This window comes from Opisthocomus hoazin, chromosome 10 (assembly GCF_030867145.1).
Source record: "Opisthocomus hoazin isolate bOpiHoa1 chromosome 10, bOpiHoa1.hap1, whole genome shotgun sequence".
In the NCBI taxonomy this organism is placed as follows: Eukaryota; Metazoa; Chordata; class Aves; order Opisthocomiformes; family Opisthocomidae; genus Opisthocomus; species Opisthocomus hoazin.
In genome coordinates this window covers 21189500-21210083 of record NC_134423.1, presented here as the reverse complement: position 1 = coordinate 21210083, position 20584 = coordinate 21189500, and the positions used below count along the sequence as shown (strand labels likewise).

At 41.3% G+C, this 20584-nt stretch overlaps 2 protein-coding genes across 3 annotated transcripts; both read right to left on the bottom strand.

Annotated features, from left to right (window-relative positions):
- Positions 1-1976: 1976 nt before the first annotated feature.
- On the bottom strand, positions 1977-7565 carry COXFA4L3 (cytochrome c oxidase associated subunit FA4L3). 2 transcript variants are annotated; one of them, XM_075432160.1, is made up of 6 exons: positions 7486-7565; positions 7349-7409; positions 7035-7123; positions 6180-6240; positions 5417-5508; positions 1977-4054 (listed from the first exon to the last, which is right to left on the bottom strand). In XM_075432160.1, exons 2-5 carry the CDS (start codon positions 7388-7390, stop codon positions 5440-5442), a joined length of 261 nt encoding a protein of 86 aa, XP_075288275.1. In that variant the 5' UTR covers positions 7391-7409; positions 7486-7565; the 3' UTR covers positions 1977-4054; positions 5417-5439. The 2 variants fall into 2 exon arrangements, with proteins under 2 accessions (XP_075288275.1, XP_075288274.1); XM_075432159.1 differs by having other exon boundaries at positions 1977-5508.
- A 1907-nt stretch (positions 7566-9472) lies between these two features.
- AFG2B (AAA ATPase AFG2B) lies at positions 9473-16667 on the bottom strand. Its single transcript, XM_009940291.2, has 8 exons — positions 15498-16667; positions 14254-14439; positions 12779-12937; positions 12040-12249; positions 11400-11627; positions 11157-11291; positions 10357-10482; positions 9473-9682 (listed from the first exon to the last, which is right to left on the bottom strand). Exons 1-8 carry the CDS (start codon positions 16572-16574, stop codon positions 9530-9532), a joined length of 2274 nt encoding a protein of 757 aa, XP_009938593.2. The 5' UTR covers positions 16575-16667; the 3' UTR covers positions 9473-9529.
- Positions 16668-20584: the final 3917 nt, after the last annotated feature.

Here is a 20584-nt window from a genome sequence, read left to right as displayed (position 1 = left end):
AAATGGAAAGTGAATTCTTCTGTATTTGCTGTTATTTATGCACATACAGAAAATCTACAGACTTCCACTTGAAGAGTTTACGGACTATGCATCCTTACTATCACTAGTAAGGCTCTTCTTTTTTAAAAAAATCATCGCTATGGTGCATTTGTTACAATACCATCGGCATAAATAAAGCAAAGCAGAACAGGGGAGAGGGAGAAGGAAGACAAACATTACAAGCAGGGCTTTTTTGGCTTAATTTCTGCGTTTAAACCACCAGCCTAATTATATTCTGATCTACTGATCTTACATGTGTAACTTCCTAGAACACAGCGCAGGGGTACTAATAAAGAGTAGTAACAGTAGAAATAAATTAAGTCAAGAAAATTTTAAGTTGTTCCAATGTGTTTGTTTTGGTGGGTGAGACATAAAGAGATTTGGCAAGAAGGAAAGATGTGTCAGCAAGGGAAAAAAGGAGTTTCAGTAGAAAACAGGGAGGAGGGTGTGAGAGACAGAAAGCGAGTAATACCGGAATCTAGTATAGTCCAGACCAAATGTTTCAGGTTGAAAAGACTGATTCTTCTACTGCTTGACAGCTGGTAAAACTGGAACCACATGCATCTGAATTTTAACAGACGTGCACAAACCTTACAGAAACAAGGTCACAAAGGTGACTAGCTTTATCTGAAAAATACTGCACCATGAAGTCTAAATTATTTACACAGAACACTTTTTAGGGAACGTTACACACGTGGTCAGATCTTGGCCAAGAGCGGCAGAAATGGTACCGCCACCCAGGACAGGCGCGCACCTGCAAGCCCAGCACCCCGGCACAGCGCTGGTGGGAGGCCCGGCACCACGGGCAGCCCGACCCCGGCCCTCGCTGGCACCGGCTGCCATGCAACCCACCCACTCCGTCGGGAGCCATGGACAGATCCCGCGCAGGCCAGGAGACCCGACTGAGGCACGCGGGGCTGCAGATGCCCAGCCCGAAGAGCAGTGGCCTGCTGCGAGCCGGCAGCACCGCTCAGCACCACCGGCACGGCAGGGCCCCGGCCCACGGCACCTGCGTGACGCACGGGGCCCAGCACTGCAAGTCTTAACTGGAGAGAAAACCAGAACCAAGCCAAGCCTTTTGTGCGTGCTCCCATTGCTCACAGACGAGGGCTTTTTAAAATCGATTTTCTAGACTAGCAGCATCAGCTAGCACGTGGCCCATAGCCTGAAGTCCAGACGCATTATTTCTGGGACTCTCCCCTGCTAACACAGCTCCACACCAGTTAAAGCCCTGCCATCCCCTAGCACCCGAGGTGCAGTTTTCTTACAAGTCCCTCATCGGCCACCCAGATAAATCCTTTACCTGGCACACTGCTGAATGCTGAGGCAGCACACCACCACAGAACGGGAGCTCAGCTGCTCTCACCACGCACCTGGAAACCGGACACTGCACAAAACCTGCAGCGGGAGTTTTGCTTGCTTGTCCCTGTGTTTTTGGCCCTCTCCCTGCTGCAATCACCAGCGCTGCTGAGGGCTCACAGGCTGACCTGGCAGCGATGCCCGGGACAGGAGGCAGTGGCCGCTGGCAGAGTGTCGGTGAGGTGCCAAGGAAGGCGCCCCAGCTGCCCCCGCAGCAAGAGGCCACGGAGGGAGGCAGCGAGGGCGGGAAAGGGGCGGCCGGCTCGTGCTGCCTCACAGCCACGGGCAGGAGTGGTACTGGGTTGCGGCTTTTCACTCACAGCGGCCCATCCCGGTCCCCGGGCTCCCCGTCTTGTGTGAGGGGCGCCTGCTCTAGGGTGCTACATCCCCGCTAACAGCTCTGGCCAGAATATACACGCAGCAAGGTTATCTACAAGCAAAAGCTAATTAAACCAAAAATCCTTTGGTCACCAGGGCAAGGTGCAGCACAAGCAGAGTTGGTAGAGCCTCCATGAAGCGCGCTGTCAAGGTGTGCGATCTTTGGTCAGGGTGAGGCACCACTGGAGAACGGCTCTTTGGACTGGGTGTCTGCTCACTCTTTGGACTTCCTTCGAAGGGAGCAATTAGTGGTGACGGCTGTTTTATGTTGGGAGATGGCTTTCAGCAAACAACCTGCCCATGCTCTCCTCGCATCAGCACCTGAAGGTCAACAGTTACTCGGCCAACTGCAGTACCCTGAATCCACTTCCTCGCCAATGCGAGGAATTTCCATTTCAGTTACGGTCTCAGGTGAATCTCGTTATCTTGTGTGCTGCCCATATGGCAGGGATGTGCTGTGCAGTGAAAACTTTGGACAGTGAATTAAAACTGTGCTGAGTAGCTTGGCCATGTTTGTTTAATCTGAAAGCTTTTTTGGGAAATGTCCAATGCCAAATATTGGGCAGATCCAGTGAACCATTCCCATTATTCTTGCTTATTTTCTATAGCTAGTCCTAGGGACAACGCTCTGCCCTGAGTGAGACAGGTGACAACCGCAGGATGAACAGTTTCCTTTAATGACTGCATCAGGCCCCTCTGTAAGTTACTATTTTCTACAGAAACCACACGCACCAAGGAAGTAGCTAGATAGTACAGTACTATACTAATAGCATTTGCGGTAGAGAAATGCAGGGGGTATGGGACACCAGACAGAAATGCTGACACCGGGGCTATCACATGCTAAATGAAAAACTCCACACAGCTCTTGCATAACCGTAGATCTTGTATCGTTGTGGTTAAGGCCTTTAAGAACTATTGCGATAAGAAAAATTAGTAATTAATTAATAATTGTATATATACTGCAAAAAGCAATCTTCTGTTCTTCCAGAAAACTATTTACAAATAGACAAAAGTTATCATCCACCTGCAATTAGAAAAGCATGACCGTAGATTCTAATGATGCATTATCTAATGGTGATTAGAGCCATTAAAAACATATCTAGTGGTTTCTCACCTATATTTGAAAATCTAACAAGCTAGTGAGCATTTTAATTAAACTTCGTATTTAATATGAAAGTTGGAAGTGACACAGTTCCATAGAAAAGTACTACACTGTGTGAGTACAGATAGTGATCACTTAACCCCCCCCCCCAAACCAAGAACAGAATGGAGTAGGAGACAAAATGGAGAGAACAGAATGAAGAGAAGGAAGAACATTGTTAAATCTATTTCAACAGCTATCTTCCACAGAATGAAAAGTCATGGGTTTGCATAACACAGGACATGGAAGTCTTATTGTTCTCATAAAAGTCAGCTCATAAAATTCAGCCAATTAAACCTTTACTGTCTTAACTCTGATGTCTGTAGAACAAGGAAATAATTTTTATATTGCTTTATAGATTTGTGTTGAGTAGTTGCTGGGGGGAGAATACAGTAATTGCTCTTGGTGAGCTCTACTTTAAAAGAAAAAACTCATCTGTGCAGCAGACAGTATTTTTAGGGACAGTCTGAGAACACAAAAAATAATTCCAAGAACTTTAACAATACTCATAATCTTTTTGAAGTGCAGAAAAATATTTTGATTTCTCATTATGTGAATACCTTCCCCACAAATGTGTATTAAAAGATCAGCTAACAACACAAAACATTCTATTACCTTTGATATTATGCTTCAGCACAGGATGCGAGAAGCAACAACCTGTGACTGATGGCAGTCACACAGCTTAATACGCTACTAGAAGACACCACTGAAAAGTAGTTAAGTACAAAGACTACATTAAAATTACTTATGCTTATTTACCTAATGTTGGCAGATACTTCGGTCATAGTACACAGAATTTAGAGACCATACAAGCGATTTACTGAAGAACAAACTAATTTAATTCATGCATCATCTCAAGCATAGCACTTTTGTTTTGTTTGATACAGTCCAGTAAAAATATGGAAATACAGAATAACCTACAGAAAATATTTGAAATATTTTTCTATCAAAATACTTAAAAATTTTAATTTCTCAGAGTACTGGATTTTTGTGGTTATATGCTATCGAATCATCTTGTAATGTCTTTCTTTAAAATGAAAGCTAAGAACGTACCCTGAAACCTTGTAGTTCCTCTCACTCTTAAAGATAAATGCTGCTGAGTCATCCTTACTTGATAAACAAATATTCAAGCTGCATCTGCACACAAGCATAGGATAAAATATGTTTTTTTTTTCTCAGCATCAATAAATCTGAAGAAAACTTAAAGCTTCTGAAGCCAAGCTACCTTAAAATTCAGGAGACAACTTTACTAACTTAGGTTTTGTCTTTGCTGCAGCAACCTAAAGTACTTCACTCTTACTCAATTATGGGGACTTTTTCCGGTTAGCAGTTGCTTCACTTTTGTTTTCTTTCTCACAGAAAGCAATATGCATTCTGAACATCCATTGTAAAAGAAACTATAATATGTTGTGAAGCTGCTTGGAAGGGGACACATACAGAAAATATCCACAAAAGACCGTTCTACCACTGGATGCGTATATTGCCTCGTTAATTTACTGGGGGTCTGTCCATTACATTCTTTGCACAGCTAATCCATAAGAAAACACAGGTGCTAAAAGAGTAACTGTCTCTTCATAGAGTCATTTCTGATTTTAATCTGTTATTTTCTCTTTCTTAAAGCAGATGTCCCTAATAGCATGTCTCTAGACATGTTTAAAAATATTGTTAACTGAGCAGTACATTTGAGCGTGCACATGAACTACCTTGCACAAAAAGAAGAAATTAGCATCACGTTGTTAGTTTTGGATAATGTAAGTTTCCTAATTCTAGTAACTTTTTCTAAATTTAAACATGAACAATATTTAAATAAAACAGAAATTATCTCATTTCCAATTTCCTTGTAGCCATGCTTAATTCTTGTGTTCTAATCCTGCAGTCTCAAATATACCCTTAAATAACCTACTGGACTCCTCAGTGGGTTAAAGTGAGAGCATCTGTAAGTTTTAGTATTACCAGCAGAACATTAGTTTTGACTTAAATTGTTGTCACATCTAAGAATGCAAGTATGCTTTACGACCATGTATGTTGCCATACACAGACATCCTCTGGCTACAATGACTATTTGGTTTGCACACAGCATTGAAACACAGTGTAGAGAGGTAACAGACCAGGAATTCAAATTTAGAAGGTCTTTTCGATAATCTCCATCTATGGAATGTTGTAAAAATGTAAAATAGATTTTATTAAAATATATAAAATTACAAAATTGATGTATTTTGAGAAAAACAAAGTTCTACAAAAAGTGTGAAGTCGTCTTCCATCTATAATTACCATATGAATATTCAACATTTGACGTCAAATGTCTAATGAAAATGAGTATTTGAGACAGATTTTTGGACTGTGTGGATGTTGTATGCCAACTTCTAAGGCAACATGAAACTTCTCATCCAGAGTCCAAAAAATGTAGGGAGACCCTAAAAATGTAGCAGAAGCATTTCCGCACACTGATTTCAGTAGTCAAGTTTGTGCAGAAGTGATTCCACTAGATTCATAGGGTACCTTTTTGAGGCAACAGAAACTTGTCACTTCGTAAGCTTTCTGACATTTTCCAGCTCTTCTATAGGTTTCCATTTCTGATGGATTGTTAATAGCTAGAAGAAATTCAAAGGAAAATACAAAAGAAATTAGCAAAACCCCAGTAAGCATTTACTCCACTCCCACCCCTCCCCGTATCACACATCAACTCATTGGTGAAGAAGGATTTCTAGCAGCTTTACATCGTCCTTTCAGAAGTAAGCAAAAGTAGCAACAGATGACATATTTAATAATTCAACAAAATAACTTGGATATTAAATAAGTAATGATGTAAAATAATTTTATTTTTCCTTACCCTAGATGCTCTACTAAACTAAGATTTTTTTTTTTCCTTCAGGCTGCAGTACTCAAAAACATTCTTAGTCAATTTTGTAATTCAGGAACGAGTGAAGGGTAAACAGCATTTCCTCTATAGTCCGAATTTCCACTGTTCTCAATGGAATTGAGTAAATGGATGTTGTGGGGGATGGGACACACCAACGAGAAGTACGCCATAAATTCAGAGTCAGACCTAGAATGTGATAGCTGAATCCCTATCATTAAGTAACACAAGGAAGATAGTTTACATAAAATAATGAATTAAGTAGTTCTACTTCAAAATAGATGTTTGTCAGCTTTACGTTTTTCCTCATTAGTATTTTGCTAGTTCTTACACACTTAAATAAAGTTAACAATTGTATTGGAAATATATACTATTTGTACTGACTATATTACTTGTACAAATTACCTTCTGAGGCTGGGTAGGATCAATAGTTTCCCACGGTTCTGGATTGCCACTCTTGTTAATGCTTTAAAAGAAGATAAAGAAAAACAGGTACTATGTTTCAGGGTGTGACCTTGCATACATTTTTCTTATATGAGCAGTCTATTGTCAGTAAAGTATTCACATAAGTAAGTAGTTCCCTGAAACACAAGTTTACGGGTTTGGGCACTTCTGTTTTAAATTCTTAGTAGGAATCAATGATGGCTTACTTTATTTGCAGCTTCCAAAGCACCGAACAAGCCCACATTGTTCAAGTATAATGTGTTATCGTAAGGGGAGCAAGCTGAAATATCAAAACTGAAGAGACACGGAGAAAAAGTAAGAGGATTCTTACCCTGACAGCTACAATGTCTATTCCAATCACTTTAAATAAATATAAAAATTCTGAAAAGCTTAAAGAGTAGAGGACTTAGCTCCAATTACTAGTGAAGCCATTAAAATATTAACTTATTGTAAGTTCCTATTATCAAATGCTGCTCTTCATATACGAGTCAATACTCTGGCTGCAACATATCTGCATGTCATCTACCTATCTGATTACTTGAAATTCTTTGTAAGAACATTTAAAACCTAGTAGACCTAAAGCCAAGAAAAAATTATAATCCACTAAATCAAAAAGTTAGGAAATAACTTGGACGACGCTCCAAATTAATTAATTTCTTTGGTGTTTGCAGTCTGCAGATATCTTAGTCGTTACCAGCAGCCTGGAACACCCACGTGGCAATTTTTTTGTTGCTGGTGGTGCAAAACGCGATGGTCAAACGCGTCCGCGGAGCGAAGGCGGCGAGGGTGCGCTCGAGCAGGGAGCATTTTGCTTACATCACATCGGACTTGCTGAAGAGGGAATAGGCAGAAAAGGCGAGCGCGCCGACCGCTGCGAAGGACACGACCCCCACCAGGGGAATGAGCTGGAAGAGATCAAAGGGGGAGCGGCGCCTCAGCCCCGCGCGCAGGGCCTCGCGCCGCAGACGGCGATCGCCCCTCGCGCACGTTGCTCCCGCACCGCCGCGCGCGCCGCCTCAGCGTCGGAGCGCGCACGCCAGCCCGGCGCTTCCCCCGCCAGGCGCCGGCGGTCGGGCGGCCGCGGCTCGCCGGAGGGACGGTCTCGCAGCCGGCGCCGCGGGCGCACTTACTTCTTTCTTCGTTTTCAGGATCTGGAAGAAGCTCGTGCTCATCCTCGCGGCGGCTGCGGACCTGGAACGAACGGTTCGCCGTTAGCGCGCCCCGGGCCGGGAGGGACCCGGGGCAGGGGGCGCAGCGCCGCCGTTACCTGGCGGAGCGGAGAAGGACCGGCAACGCTGCCCAGGGGCACCGGGGGCGGGCCGTGCGCTGCCCCGTTATATCCGCCCGGCCACGCCCGCCACGGCCGGCTCTGCCCCGAGGCACGCGGCCGCACCGCACCGCGCGGCGCCCCGCTGGGGGGGGCGAGGACGCCCCCCGGCGGGCACGCGCAGCCAGCGCGCCGAGGAGCTCGGCCTCCACACGGCGCCGCCTGGCGGCAGCGCGGTCTCTCCCGCAGCTCCGTTACTGCACGGCTCGAGCCCTGCTTCTCCATCTCCGCTTGGTCGTCTGCTCTGCCCCTGCTCCGGGCAGCTGCCTGCAGGAGAGCGCACCCAGGCAAACGCACAGGCAAGGCCCTGGCCTGCCTCTTGCACAGCGTGCAGTGACCGACACAGCAGCCCGCTGCCGCTCTTCCTCTGCTGCAACAAAAGCTCAACCCTGGCCCAGGCTCTCACCACCCTCCTGTGACGCGCAGCTCCCATCCCTTCCCAGCACCCCATCTGCAAACAGCTCCTACCGGGGCAGGCTACCCCTGGCGATCTGTTTCTCCCCCTCCACCTGGCCCACCGCAATGGAGTCAGAGGAAGGAGAGGTCGCCTTTGCCGCATGCTCCGCCGACTCCCCGCAGCGAGGAGGGGACACGACATGGCACAATAACTGTTGGTCCTTCTAGGGAGCGAGTACAGAAGTGAAGCCGCAGCATTGTTGAAAGGAAGGAGCCGACAGTGTTTTGCTGTCCCAACAACTTTCGGGTCTGGCAATTCTAAAGCAACACTCCCAAACACTGGAAAGCAGAACAGAGGAACCTTGAAGGTTTTCATACTTTATCTCCCGCACTGCTGCTGAGAAACCTTTGGATGTTTAGGAAATTCAGTGGCATTGGCCTACTTGTTGCCAGCAATAAAGCAGCAGGATGGTCCTTCCTTTGGAAATGGTGAGCAGAGCCACCAGGCTGTAAGACAGTCATTTACATTGGAACCCTTTCCTAAGTTACAATGGCTTCTACTATTCCCCTTCGCTCTCCACAGTCGCTAACTGCCTTGCAACTTCCCTTTGTGATCTCTCTCACTGTAAACCACACTGCAGTGCAGTCCCTAGCATCCCCATTATGAGAAAAAAAGATTCGTTGATGGGTTTATATAACTCAAGAACCTCAGCTGAAATAAGAAACTACCATTGACAGTGGAGTATTTTGTTCACAAACATTTTCATGGGGAAAAGCAGAAAATAATTAAAAACTTCCTACCCTTGTAAGTTAAAATGCACACTTGCACACATGTAGTAACAATTTCCAATATATCCGTGTACTTTGTAAGGCGACCTACAAAAATATATTGACAAAGAATGGTTGGGCGAGGAAAAGAAATCTGCAGAAACCATTACGAAGCAAACTCCCTTCTATTATGGTTTGAATTAATTACAGACTTACTTAATATCTGCTTACTCTACCCAAATGTTTGTACAGTAAGCAGTAACTGATCTAAAATTACTTCAAAAAACCCAGACTCTAAAACTTACAACAACGTATCAAGCACTGACAGCCTTTTTGCTGCCACTGTATTTTGGAATCTGCTTGTATGAAAGCAAGACTGTAGGTACGCACTTATAGAGCACCTTACATTTTATATAGTATGGGACTTCCTTCCTCCTATTTAACACTCTGAAAGCTTTTCTATTTTAAATATTCACTGTCCTTTGGAGAATTCACAATACATTTTAAATTAAATATTCTTATTATGCCAGCATTTATACTGAAAACGAGGAAATCTACAGTAACAGTAAGCTGTACCCAGTGCTTTATCTAAGTATCTCAATTACTCGTTTCATCAGATGGAAACCTAGCCAAAGAAAACAGATTTTAATTTATTCTTCATTACTGAGATCACAGATTTTTCACAAGTGAAATTTTACTGTGTTTCATACAAACTGAAAACTACAGTAAGTATAATATTAAAAAGCAGGAGACACACAAGACATTGAAAAGTATTTGTAATATATTTAAAAATACCTATGCCACATCACTCCTTTTTGATTCAAGAGGCTAATTCGTGCTTATAAAATTTTTCATAAAATTCCAAGTCTTTTACATTTAAAGATGGTTTAACAGTCTTCAATGATTTTACAAAATGCTCATGTTTTACGGCAGTTGCTTCAAGCCCATTCTCTTGCAATGCCAACAAAGCAGCCTTTAAAAGAAAAAGAAAAAAAAGAAACAACTTGAAGTGCTTATCATGCTCCAAGTTGTACACAAGTTATTGTAAGCATTCTAAAATATTTTACATTACAGTTTAGGTAAAGCATCTGAAAACAGTATTCTATAACTTATGGTTATTTAACAATAAACTTCAAAGAAGATTACTGTAACTTTTTCATTCCCTTTTTTGTCCAGATTAGACAATATATCCTTGATCACCTACATATTTGAATTTTCTTCCTAGTCTTCTCTCTTTGTTCTAACTTACCTCAAATACTTATGGACTTCTCAATTTTCTTCTCTCTAGCCTTGACAGTACATGCTAATTTCAGCTAAAAATGCTGCAGCGGCTTGCAGTACACAGAACACAATTCGTCCGCATGTGAGCTTGGTTTAGAGAGGGCTACGTGAAACAAAGGGTAGTACAGTTCCTTAACTTCTAGTGAATTATCACAGAAAGCCTTTATTCTTATTTGGCTTTTTAATTTAAAGAATTAACCCTTGTTCAGTTCTCCTGTTTTACTCCTTCTCTTTATATTATCATTACAAACTGTGAAAGAATCCGTACTGCAGATGGCTTGGTAACATCTATGAATTAGCTCTCTTTTTTCACTGAAAGGTTTGATTTACAGTTTATTTCACAGATTAGCCATGACTATTTCTTACCTCCTTGCACAGATTTTCAATATCAGCTCCAGAGAAGAGGTCTGTTAGGACTGCCACATCTTGTAATGACACATCAGTATCTAAGGGAAATTTTTCTGTGCAGATTTTCAAAATGGAAAGCCTTCCCTGTAAGTTGGTCCACAGTATATAAGAAAACACAACCAAACAAACAAGTAATTAATCCCTCTCCAAAGCAGTACAAAATTTGAAACTAGAACTAAGGAAAATCCAGAAGAGTACCAAAACCAAAACACATTTTTGGTGGAAGAGTGAATAAAATGCTGTTAATGGAGATAACCATAAGAGTAAGTATTAGCTCATATATTAAAGTCTGTTATTCACAGTTACTCATTAATTCATGAAAACACAGTATTTTAGACTGAAGGTTCCATATTTGGTCTGCTTTGGGTTAACTCTTTTTTTCTGGGGGGGAAGCTCAGGACAAGTAGCTACACTACCCTTGGGAACAGGGCACAAGAACGATTTGAAGCAAGGACCGTCAACTTGCTATGGTACTTCCTAAACTGCAGCTTGAATTTGTAAATTCCAGATTTTGTCTATTTTCTATATGCAACAGTATAACTACACACACCAGTTAAAATGTTACTGGTGTTTAAATTACAAATATAATTATTCCTTTTTAAACTTCTTCATTGCACCTTGAGTTTGGTGACTGATCTTCAGTGAATCATCCATCAATTATTATATACATTATAGAAATATGTCCTCTTTGCTCTTAAAGTACGCTGGCAACTAATATCTCTCTATTTAGAGCCACACATGGATTTGTAATACATCACCTTCAGATCTGGAGGTGGAATATAGATCACCTTGTCTAGCCTTCCAGGACGCAATAAGGCATCATCCAACATATCTGGTCTATTTGTTGCAGCAACGACCATGAAGTCTTTGTTAAAAATTTCCTGCAACTCTAGCTGAATAAGAGATGATATAAACAAATTAGTGCAACAAGGTTAAGATATTAATGGAACAACTGTACAACATTTATCATTCTTCCTATATAGAAGAGGGACCATAAATACCTTTCTTTCCTCATCACTTTGTTCTTGACATTGACCCTCAAGCTGTAGTTTGCTTCCTCTTCTTTCTGTGACTTTCAGCCCAATACCATCCAACTCGTTGAGAAGAGCAGAAAGAACCCGCTCTGAGACACCACAGCCAGTTTTGCAGTGTGACCGAGATCCCAAGATAGAATCAATCTCATCTAGGAATATTATTGCTGGAGTATTTGCTCTTGCTTGGCGAAAAACCTTTTATTTTTACGAATAAAGCAAAATGTTAATACGTACATTCTATCAGGTAAGGTGAAAACACCTATTTACATATAGTCTGTATTTTGCTTACTTAACTTGAAAGACACATTCATAAAGACTCAGGAAAGCCATTCTGGCTTACGTTTATTATAGGCAAATTCTGCTTCTTATTTAAATTCTTCAGTGAACTGAAAACAAAAGGGTAGAAATACTTTCAAAGTTTAAAACTGGTATCGTTTTAGGGCTAAATTCCTAGTTTATATAAATGTGAATCTGTACCATTTCTATTTAATAATCAGATGAGAGCTTTAGCTATCATGTTTTCAACAACAAAATTTAGGCCTAACCAATACTTTGCAAAAATCAAGCAAAAAAAACCTATAGCCCTTACACAAATTAAAAGCTGTACCTGAGACAAAATCTTCTCTGAATCTCCAACGTAAGGTGAGAAAAGGTCAGCACCACTTACAGAGAGAAAGGAACAGTGACAGCTCGTGGCCACAGCCTTCACCAGCGTGGTTTTGGCACACCCTGATGGCCCATAGAGAAGAATACCCTTCGGATGAGACAGGCCCATCCTAGCAAACGCCTGAGGAAATTTCATAGGCCACTCAATACTCTGTCAATACACAAAAATGAGGTGAAATTCTTAGTAATGAAACTAGAGTTCATAGGCAATCAATAAAATTGCTGAGCACATTATTTCCTCTCCTTGGTACAAACATGAATTTGAAATCGGAGAATACCAGATTGGTCTTCCTTCATACAATGCCCCCCTCCTTAAAGTTTCCTCTCCATCTCAAGCAGAGTAAAAGGCAATCCTTGAGAGATTATGTGCAAGAGCCATTTCTGGCTACAAATTCAGGAACGGACAAATTACCTGGCTGCAAATTAAGTGTTTTTCAGCCACTGGAAAACATGCTAATTTTTCCCATGATATTATGGTTGGTGGTGACATCTTGCGACCAGAAAATTTCTAACTCACAAACATTGTAACGACTTCATGTAGCACAAAGAAATGTTTAAAATACAATTTATAATCAGGAAATTTGCAAGAGAATTAATTTCTGTAATGTAAGATACCAAACACCTCAGAGGACATGGCTATTAGAAACTCGCTGTTTATCTAAATGTATTTTATATGTTACCTGTTTTAACTTCAATTTCACATCTTCAAGACCACCAATTTTCTCCCAAGTGACAGGTTTACACTCTGTTAGTCCAATCGCACTTCGAAAAGAGGATGGTTGAATTTTTTTAAAAGCTTCTTGGAAATCTGCGCTGTTAATCACCATTTCAGTTGAATCCTGGAGAAACCCATATAAAGCATATTAACAATATTTTTACATAATAACTTATAATGCGGCATTAGTATGTAAAACATTTCACAAAAGGCCAGGTGCAACTAATAAAGAAGCAAATTGCTGCCCTAACAAGCTTAAGCACTGCAGACACAAAGATGTAACACAAAGCATAATATAATCTCTTTAATGGCAAGTTTTTATAGAGGAAAAAACAATTTTAACACAAGTCAATATTTCAAATAATACTATTGTTTTTCCCCCAATTATAGCTCCATTAAACAGTGATCTGCTACATCAAATGGTTGCTAGTTTCACGGTTACTACACACCAATTCCTAGATTCTCTTGAATGTAAATACAAACGTTCTAACATGCATTTTCACCACATACTGAAAACACCATTATTAAACTACAGATGCAGTAACAGAACTAAGATGTATTTTGCAAAGGAGCTTGCAGTTCTCAAGACAAACAGGCCATCTATTTATTCTTCATTATTTTCATTTGTCCATGTATTTCTTTCTGGGATACCAGACTCAAATTATTATTTTTAATATTTGTAAGGTATCTGGAGGAGATGAAAGTTGTAGAAATATGATGCTCTATGCTTTTTACACCTGAGTGAAGACAGAGGGTTCTACTACTCTCTGTAGATGCTCTAACTCTGGAAATATTGCAGATTTGGCTTTAAACTTCTGCTCAACCATTCCAGATTAAAAACTACAGCAAACATATACCTCACAATTCTTGTAAAAGACAGAACAGATAGAAAAAACACTAAGAAACAGCAGTTTTCTAATTCCATATCTATAATATCAAAGAAGTTACATTTCTGCACGCTGGGCCATTTTACACCTTGTCTCTGTAACAATGTTGCATCCAGCCATACAACGCAAATAACAGATATTATCACTAGCAGTTATATATTTATGTGTCAACCTAAACTTTAATTTGCAGTTATTATTAAGAAGCAGAATTCTAAATCGTTGATAGCGTCAAGAGAGCTCTGGTGGACATTACAGTTTAGTCTGCCAAAGACAACAAAAATCTCTGCTTTGCACAATCCTAAAATGATCGGGATGAGCATAAAAACTTTTGGCAAAGCTTCTCATCCAAAAAGGAGCAAACAAACTTTTCAGGTGAGAATTGAAAGGACTAGCAAAATGGCATATTTGTGTTTACAACACACTTGGTAATTTTCAGTATTTTAATCTGTGAGTTCTTCAACTTGTTGAGCTTTTCAAGCAAAGCAGAGTATTAATGAGGAAAGGGTAGTACATACTATTAACGACATTCTTCTTGACTAATTTGCAACCATACCAAAGAGCTGTGGAACACAGCCTGCATAGCAGCTTCTCTGCAGAGTGCTGTAAGGTCAGCTCCAACATACCCAGTTGTCATTTCTGCCAGTTTAACCAAATCAATGTCTGCAGAAATCGGCATACTAGATGTAAGCAACTGCAGGATAGATCTTCTTTGCATAAGTGTTGGTGTCCCAATAATCACCTAAACAAAATACAAGAAGCAAAAATTTTAAGTAGGTATTTTGCTATATTCCTCTTATTTTATAGAGCTAAGTTTGTCTCTGCTTTATATTGCTTACTGAAGAGTTGTACATGCTTATAATGCAACTGAAGAATTTTACAAGAAACTTACTAGCAGCACTACACAAATAACAAATATTTAAAGTACCCTTCATTTACACTTACTTTTCAAGTGAACAATGTTTGTATAAACAGTTGTTCATAAGACACTGTCAGCTGGTGCCCGTCAAGTCCTATTTTAAGGTAATTTCAACATGACATAACACTGAAATAATAATTTCCTTGCATTACAAGGGCTGAATTGGATTAATCCAAAAGAAAAAAAAATGAATTATATAAACACACATTATTAAAAACCTGGTAAAATACTGCCATAAAATATACCTCAACAACCTATAAATCCTGGAAAATAAAAAAAATTATAACTGCGAAAGCATAAAAGAACTTGACCAAACTGGATGACCCAGGAGTGCAGTTAGCCAGCAAAATAAATAATACAAACAAAACCACTGCGCACTGTGTAACTGCATGTGTTCTTCCTTCTTTTGACCATCAGGCTAGCAGAAGTTTTCCAGAGTAGACCTAGCCTCTGTTACTGAAATCTGAATAGAATTTTTGACACAGCAGGTTACTAGTTCCCTGTCACAATAAACTTTTCAGGAGAGATGTACAATCTTCAACCTGGGATTTAAAAGAGAAAAATCTAAGTCTGTAATGCTAAGAATCTGTAAGAAAAAACCCTCAAGAACAGGTCTATATCTTTATGACAAAGAAACATAAGACTCTTCCATTTTCAAGTATTTGGAGCTCATAGTTTCCTAAGTAAAATGTCCTCCCAACCTTACCCAAGCTGCAGGAAACTAAAGAAACCAGACGCATGTCTCAAGCCCGTAGAATCCCAATATGAAACAGGGTTAGTAGGCATTTTAAAAAAAAATTATTAACTGCCCCCTGCTCCACCTCATCCACCTCAAAAAAGAAAGAAAAAAAGAGAGTGTATGAATAACAGGGTCTGCTTACCTCTCTGTCAAATCTGCCTGGTCTCCTCAGTGCGGGGTCTATGGCATCAGGCCTGTTTGTTGCTGCCATAACGACCATCTTACCCTCACTACCCACACCATCCAGTAGTGTTAGCAACTGAGCAACGATACGATCTTCAGGAGCACTGTTTGAACTTCCTCGCTTCGGGCACAGAGAGTCAACTTCATCAATAAAGAGAATGGTCGGGCCTTCGTACGACATTTCCCTGCCCTTTTCAAAGACTCTTCGCAAGTTCTCTTCACTTTCTCCTGGTCTTGAGCCATACAGGGCTGGGCCACTGATGCAAAACAGATATGCACCCACTTCTTTTGCTACTGCCCGTACCATAAGAGTTTTCCCTACCCCCGGGGGGCCGATCAACAGCACTCCCCTAGGGACAGAAAGCCCTAGCTTCTTAAAAGTTTTTGGAAAGCGGAAAGGCAGATCGATCATTTCTTTCAAAGACTTTTCCACATCATCTAGTCCCGCGATTGAAGTTTTTGCTTTGTCTTCTGATAAACCTCTGTACCATTCAAGAGTGACCACCTCCTTAATCTTTATGCTTGTTTGGGGGGTTATCAGTCCGGCTTCATCCGTCAATGGGTCTACAGACAGTATTTCAATATACACCACTGGGTTTTTGAGCTTTGGGGCAACAGTAACGACGTAACGAAGCGCAACATAAACGTTTCTCAGCAGTTCTCTGATCACCTCCTGCAACACTGCTTTGGGAGTCGACTTCTTCAGCGCGGAGCTCTTCAGGACCACTCTCACTGTCGCCTTTTTCAGCCGGCGATGCGCCAGGAGCTCCAGCTGGCCGAGACCCAGCGTGAGGCCCCGCAGGTCCCGCGCAGTCACACCCGCGGTGCTGCAGCTCAGGTCCACCTGCAGGTACCCGTCCGCCAAATCGTGCCTGGGCCACGCCGTGCACAAGCAGCTGCCGGTCGGCAGCGAGACCCTCAGCGGGGCGCCCACCCTGGCTCCCAGGAAGGAGAAGGCGGCGGGCCCGATCCTGCACCTCTGGGTGCCTTCATCTCCCGGGTCCAGCAGCAGCAGCTTTAAGGCTGCCGCCTCCATCGCGGACTGGCGCGGCGCTCCCCCCGCGAGAGAGGTCAACAAGCCCCCTCCGCTGCGCGGCCCCGGCCGGCTCCTTACTCACCCCGCCTCGCCGCCCGCGGGCCTCAGACCCGCCAGGCCCACCGCGCCCGCCCGCCGCTCCCACCCCCACAGCCCAGCCGGCCGGGACCGGGCCCCTCCCGCGCTGACAGGCGGCCGCGGCGCCTTCCGCGCATGCGCCGCAGCGGAGCACGCGCACTGGTATGACGCGCGCCCAGCCGGGCGGGGCGGGCCGGCACCTGCCCTCACGCTCCCGCCTCTGCCGCCGCGGAGGGCGCTGCGCTCGGAGGGGCGGGAACGCGCTGCCTGTGAGGGGGCGGCTGTCCGCTAGCGCTGGGCTGCCCAGCTGCGAGTCCTCTCGCGGCTTTCTGTAGCCTCTCCCCACAGACGAAGTGCAGTGACCCTCCTCCTCCTCATTGCCACTCGCCTCGTTCTCCACAGAGCTGGGCTTGGCAGGGCTCGCTTGCCTCCCTCATTTCGTCTCGGCGGTGCCTTCTGCTTGTCAGGTTGTCGGTTCTTAAACACGTTCCCAAAAGTTGGGCTTCCCCTGTCAGTGCCTCGCGTGGCTCAGGGCAGCACCTTCTCACCAGCAGCTGGGACTGAGTCAGCTGGAGGTGCTGGCTAAGAGGGAGAAGTGGGGAGCCACACAACTGACTTGGGACTATGCTGGTACAAGTGATTGGGATGCATATTTGTTCAACAATTGATAAAACTATAGTAGTATGTCGCTCTGACAAGTGCTCAGTCAGCATTTAAGAAAAATTAATTGTATATCTTTTTGGTCAACTGCCTTCTTAAATTGTGCCATGAATTGTGCAGTACTTTTATAAAAACCTTCCAAGAGATGTGTCAGGCTTGTGGGATAGAAGATAAAATCACGATTTATGCAATTTAGTATGTGCATAGTTTTATTCTTGCAAGTAGCTTCATTGTAAGTAAAGTTACACGTCCTGAACACATACAGACTTCATTTGAGAGCACAGACATAGAAGAATAGAAGAATTGGGATCTCAAATACACGACACCAGTCAGATGTGGTTATGTTCACAGAAAACGCAGAGAGAGCGATTTACAGCATGACTACGCACTGTACAGCGTGTATTTATGTATTTTGAATGCCTCGGGGGGGAAACATAAGGAAATCTTTTTGATGGTCTTCTGCTTCATCTCATTCCTTCCTGAGCCAACGGCTGTACGCAAAATATTTTGGTAAGCTGTATGAACAAAAGCAGGCAGTGTTAACAGAGCCAGTTCAGCTAATTTTAAATGCTGAGTAGGAACTCAGCAGAAAGGTGTAGGCCTGAGCAGCGTGAAAACCATTAAGCCTTCTCTACGCCTAATTATGTGCAAAAGGGCCTATATTCTATTTCCTTTCAATTCATGACCAAATTTTTTCCTTTCAGTGTTTATTTTCTGTTCTTTTTCTCCTTGATATCTACTTAATGTTTCTTTTCATAGCATGTTTTTTTACTGCACGTATATGAAAATGCTTGTGTAGAATATGCTTATAGGGAATATGCAGACTTAGGTATTTAGTGTGGGACAGACTAATGTCTGTCCAGAGAATGTACAGACAAAAGATTATAAGGAGCTTTCATTCCAAGAAGGAGAATGTATTTTCAAGCCAATGTCTTATAAACACATTCTCTTGTTTTATTTCTTTCCATCAAAGGTTCTCATAAACACGAGTGCCCTCAAGTACGTACTTGATTAAACAAAAAACATACTCTGTTTAAAATGACAGATTTGTGTTTCAGATTCCAAACTGTAAGTGGTAGACCCTCTGCTTGGTTTTAAAAAGTTGTGCTTGGGAAAGAAAGGTATGGAAAAGTGCATACTTGAAACAAGCACTGTGGTTTATATTTATATATAGTTGTAACGGACTTATTGTAACATCTGGAAAATCTGATTTTTCATGAGAAGGAAAACACCTGCAAATCTAATCTTGAGTGACAAAGAATTTCCAATAATGGTTTTTAGAACTGAGCTTCTGTTGGCTTTAGCGAGGACAAATTTAGGTCTTGCTGATTTTTTTAATGATATACGTGTGGAAGAGGTGTTTTTTCAATTTAAAGTTTAACTTGATAGATTTGCATGAATATAACTGGATAAGTAGCACAGCAACAGTCTGTTTCCCTTCCTGCCTTCTGTTTATCGTAGTTCCATGATCAGTTTAGACAATAAAAGAGGGAGTTCCACCCTTTATCACCTTCATTATATAATTCCTGTCCTTCCTTTTAATAAGAAAAGCATTGATATGGCAAAGATGATGAGCTTGTTTGGTGTAGTAGTATTTTTTTTTTTTGTCTTGGTGAGTTAGTTAACTGGCACTAAATCTTGATTTTGTGCATTGCACTGCCATGCAAATGCTTGTGTTGGAATGAAGAATGGCTTGAAATGCATAGCTGGAAGAGGAGGGAGAGTTGTGACCTCTTTTGATGGCACTTCCAGCTTGTGTGACGACATTGATTGTGGAAAAGCAGGTGATGGTTTAGGGCAAAAACAAGACAAAGCTACCAGCCTGCTCGGCAAGTATCTACCAGTAATTTCTGAAATATGAACAAAATACTTCTTGTTTCACAAAAATGTGCGATGGGAATTAAGTACTAATTCATGAAACACAGTAGCCTTACATAAGAATAGTTAATTTGACAGTATTGATGCACCTGCTAATATTTTTGGTTTTATTCTAGTTATCTATAAATTAGTTAGTAAGTGTAAAACGCACATATAACAGTTAACACGCTTGGTGTCCAACATAAAAACTGTAATATTGTTACTTGATCTGCACATCTCAGTGAATTTTAACTTAAACTTCTTCAATTTTTAACTGTAGCATATTGTTGTGATGCTGAATATTTTACTTTAAGACACTGATAGTTCAGTTCTTTTAAGTATAATGAAGCAGAGCCCAAAAAACACTAATATGACTTTTAAAAAGTGTGCAGGATTGGCTTTTTTTGAGCAAACTGTGGGATCAAGACCTTATATATATATATATATATATATATATATATATATATTAGTAGAAAACATTTCTGAGTGACATTGCACTGCTTTGGAATGCATACCTTTTAATAGCCATGCTCCTGAATAATCTGAAATTAACAGTGATAAAATGGCAAAAAGCTATTCCACCAAGAATCTAGTTTAAACTGTCAAAAAAATAAAAATAATATTTTAAACAGTTTTTGTACCATTCACTAGATGGCAGCTGATCTTCAAGAATGACTGTAATTCTCCTTTCAGATCTGAGAATTTGAAGGGAGCAGGCATCAGTTCTTGGAGAAGTCGAATGTTGTCCAGCATTGTCTACATTTCTAAAATGAAACTGAAAAACCAGCACAGTGAGTGTTCAGCTAATTTTCAGCTTTGTTACTGTTTGTTTCTGGGGAGTCATGTTCCTTTATTCTTTGCTTTCGTGTTGGCCAGATAAACTTTTTTTTTTTTTAAGAAGAACATACAGCACTCTAATAATATTCTAAAAAGAAAGAAATAATATTTATGATTTTCTTTTGTATATACCTATTGGCTTTTGCTAGAATAAAATAATGTTCAAAATTCCCTATTGTTATAACTCACAAAATAAATATAATTGTGTCTTGTTACAATAATTCCCTGCATACAAAGTAAAGAAGATATTAAGATGGTTATATTTCTGGTAAGTTTGACTATACCTAGTGTCAGAACTAGAATTTTTATTTAAAACTGTCAAACTAACAATGTTTTTAGCATAGTCTTTTTTTAATGGTAAATGGATTTGAAAATGTGCTGGGATTGTCTTTTAATGAAATAAAGATAGCTCAAAGTGAGTAGATGGCATATATATACTTTAAGGAAGGATTTAATATTTGTGGAGGTTCTGTGACGAAGTATAAATGCTGTGTTATGCTGATATTGCATATTTGAAACACCAAGGCTTCGTTATAACAAAATTTCATAGATAAATTGTAAAGAGGTGCTTAGAAAAG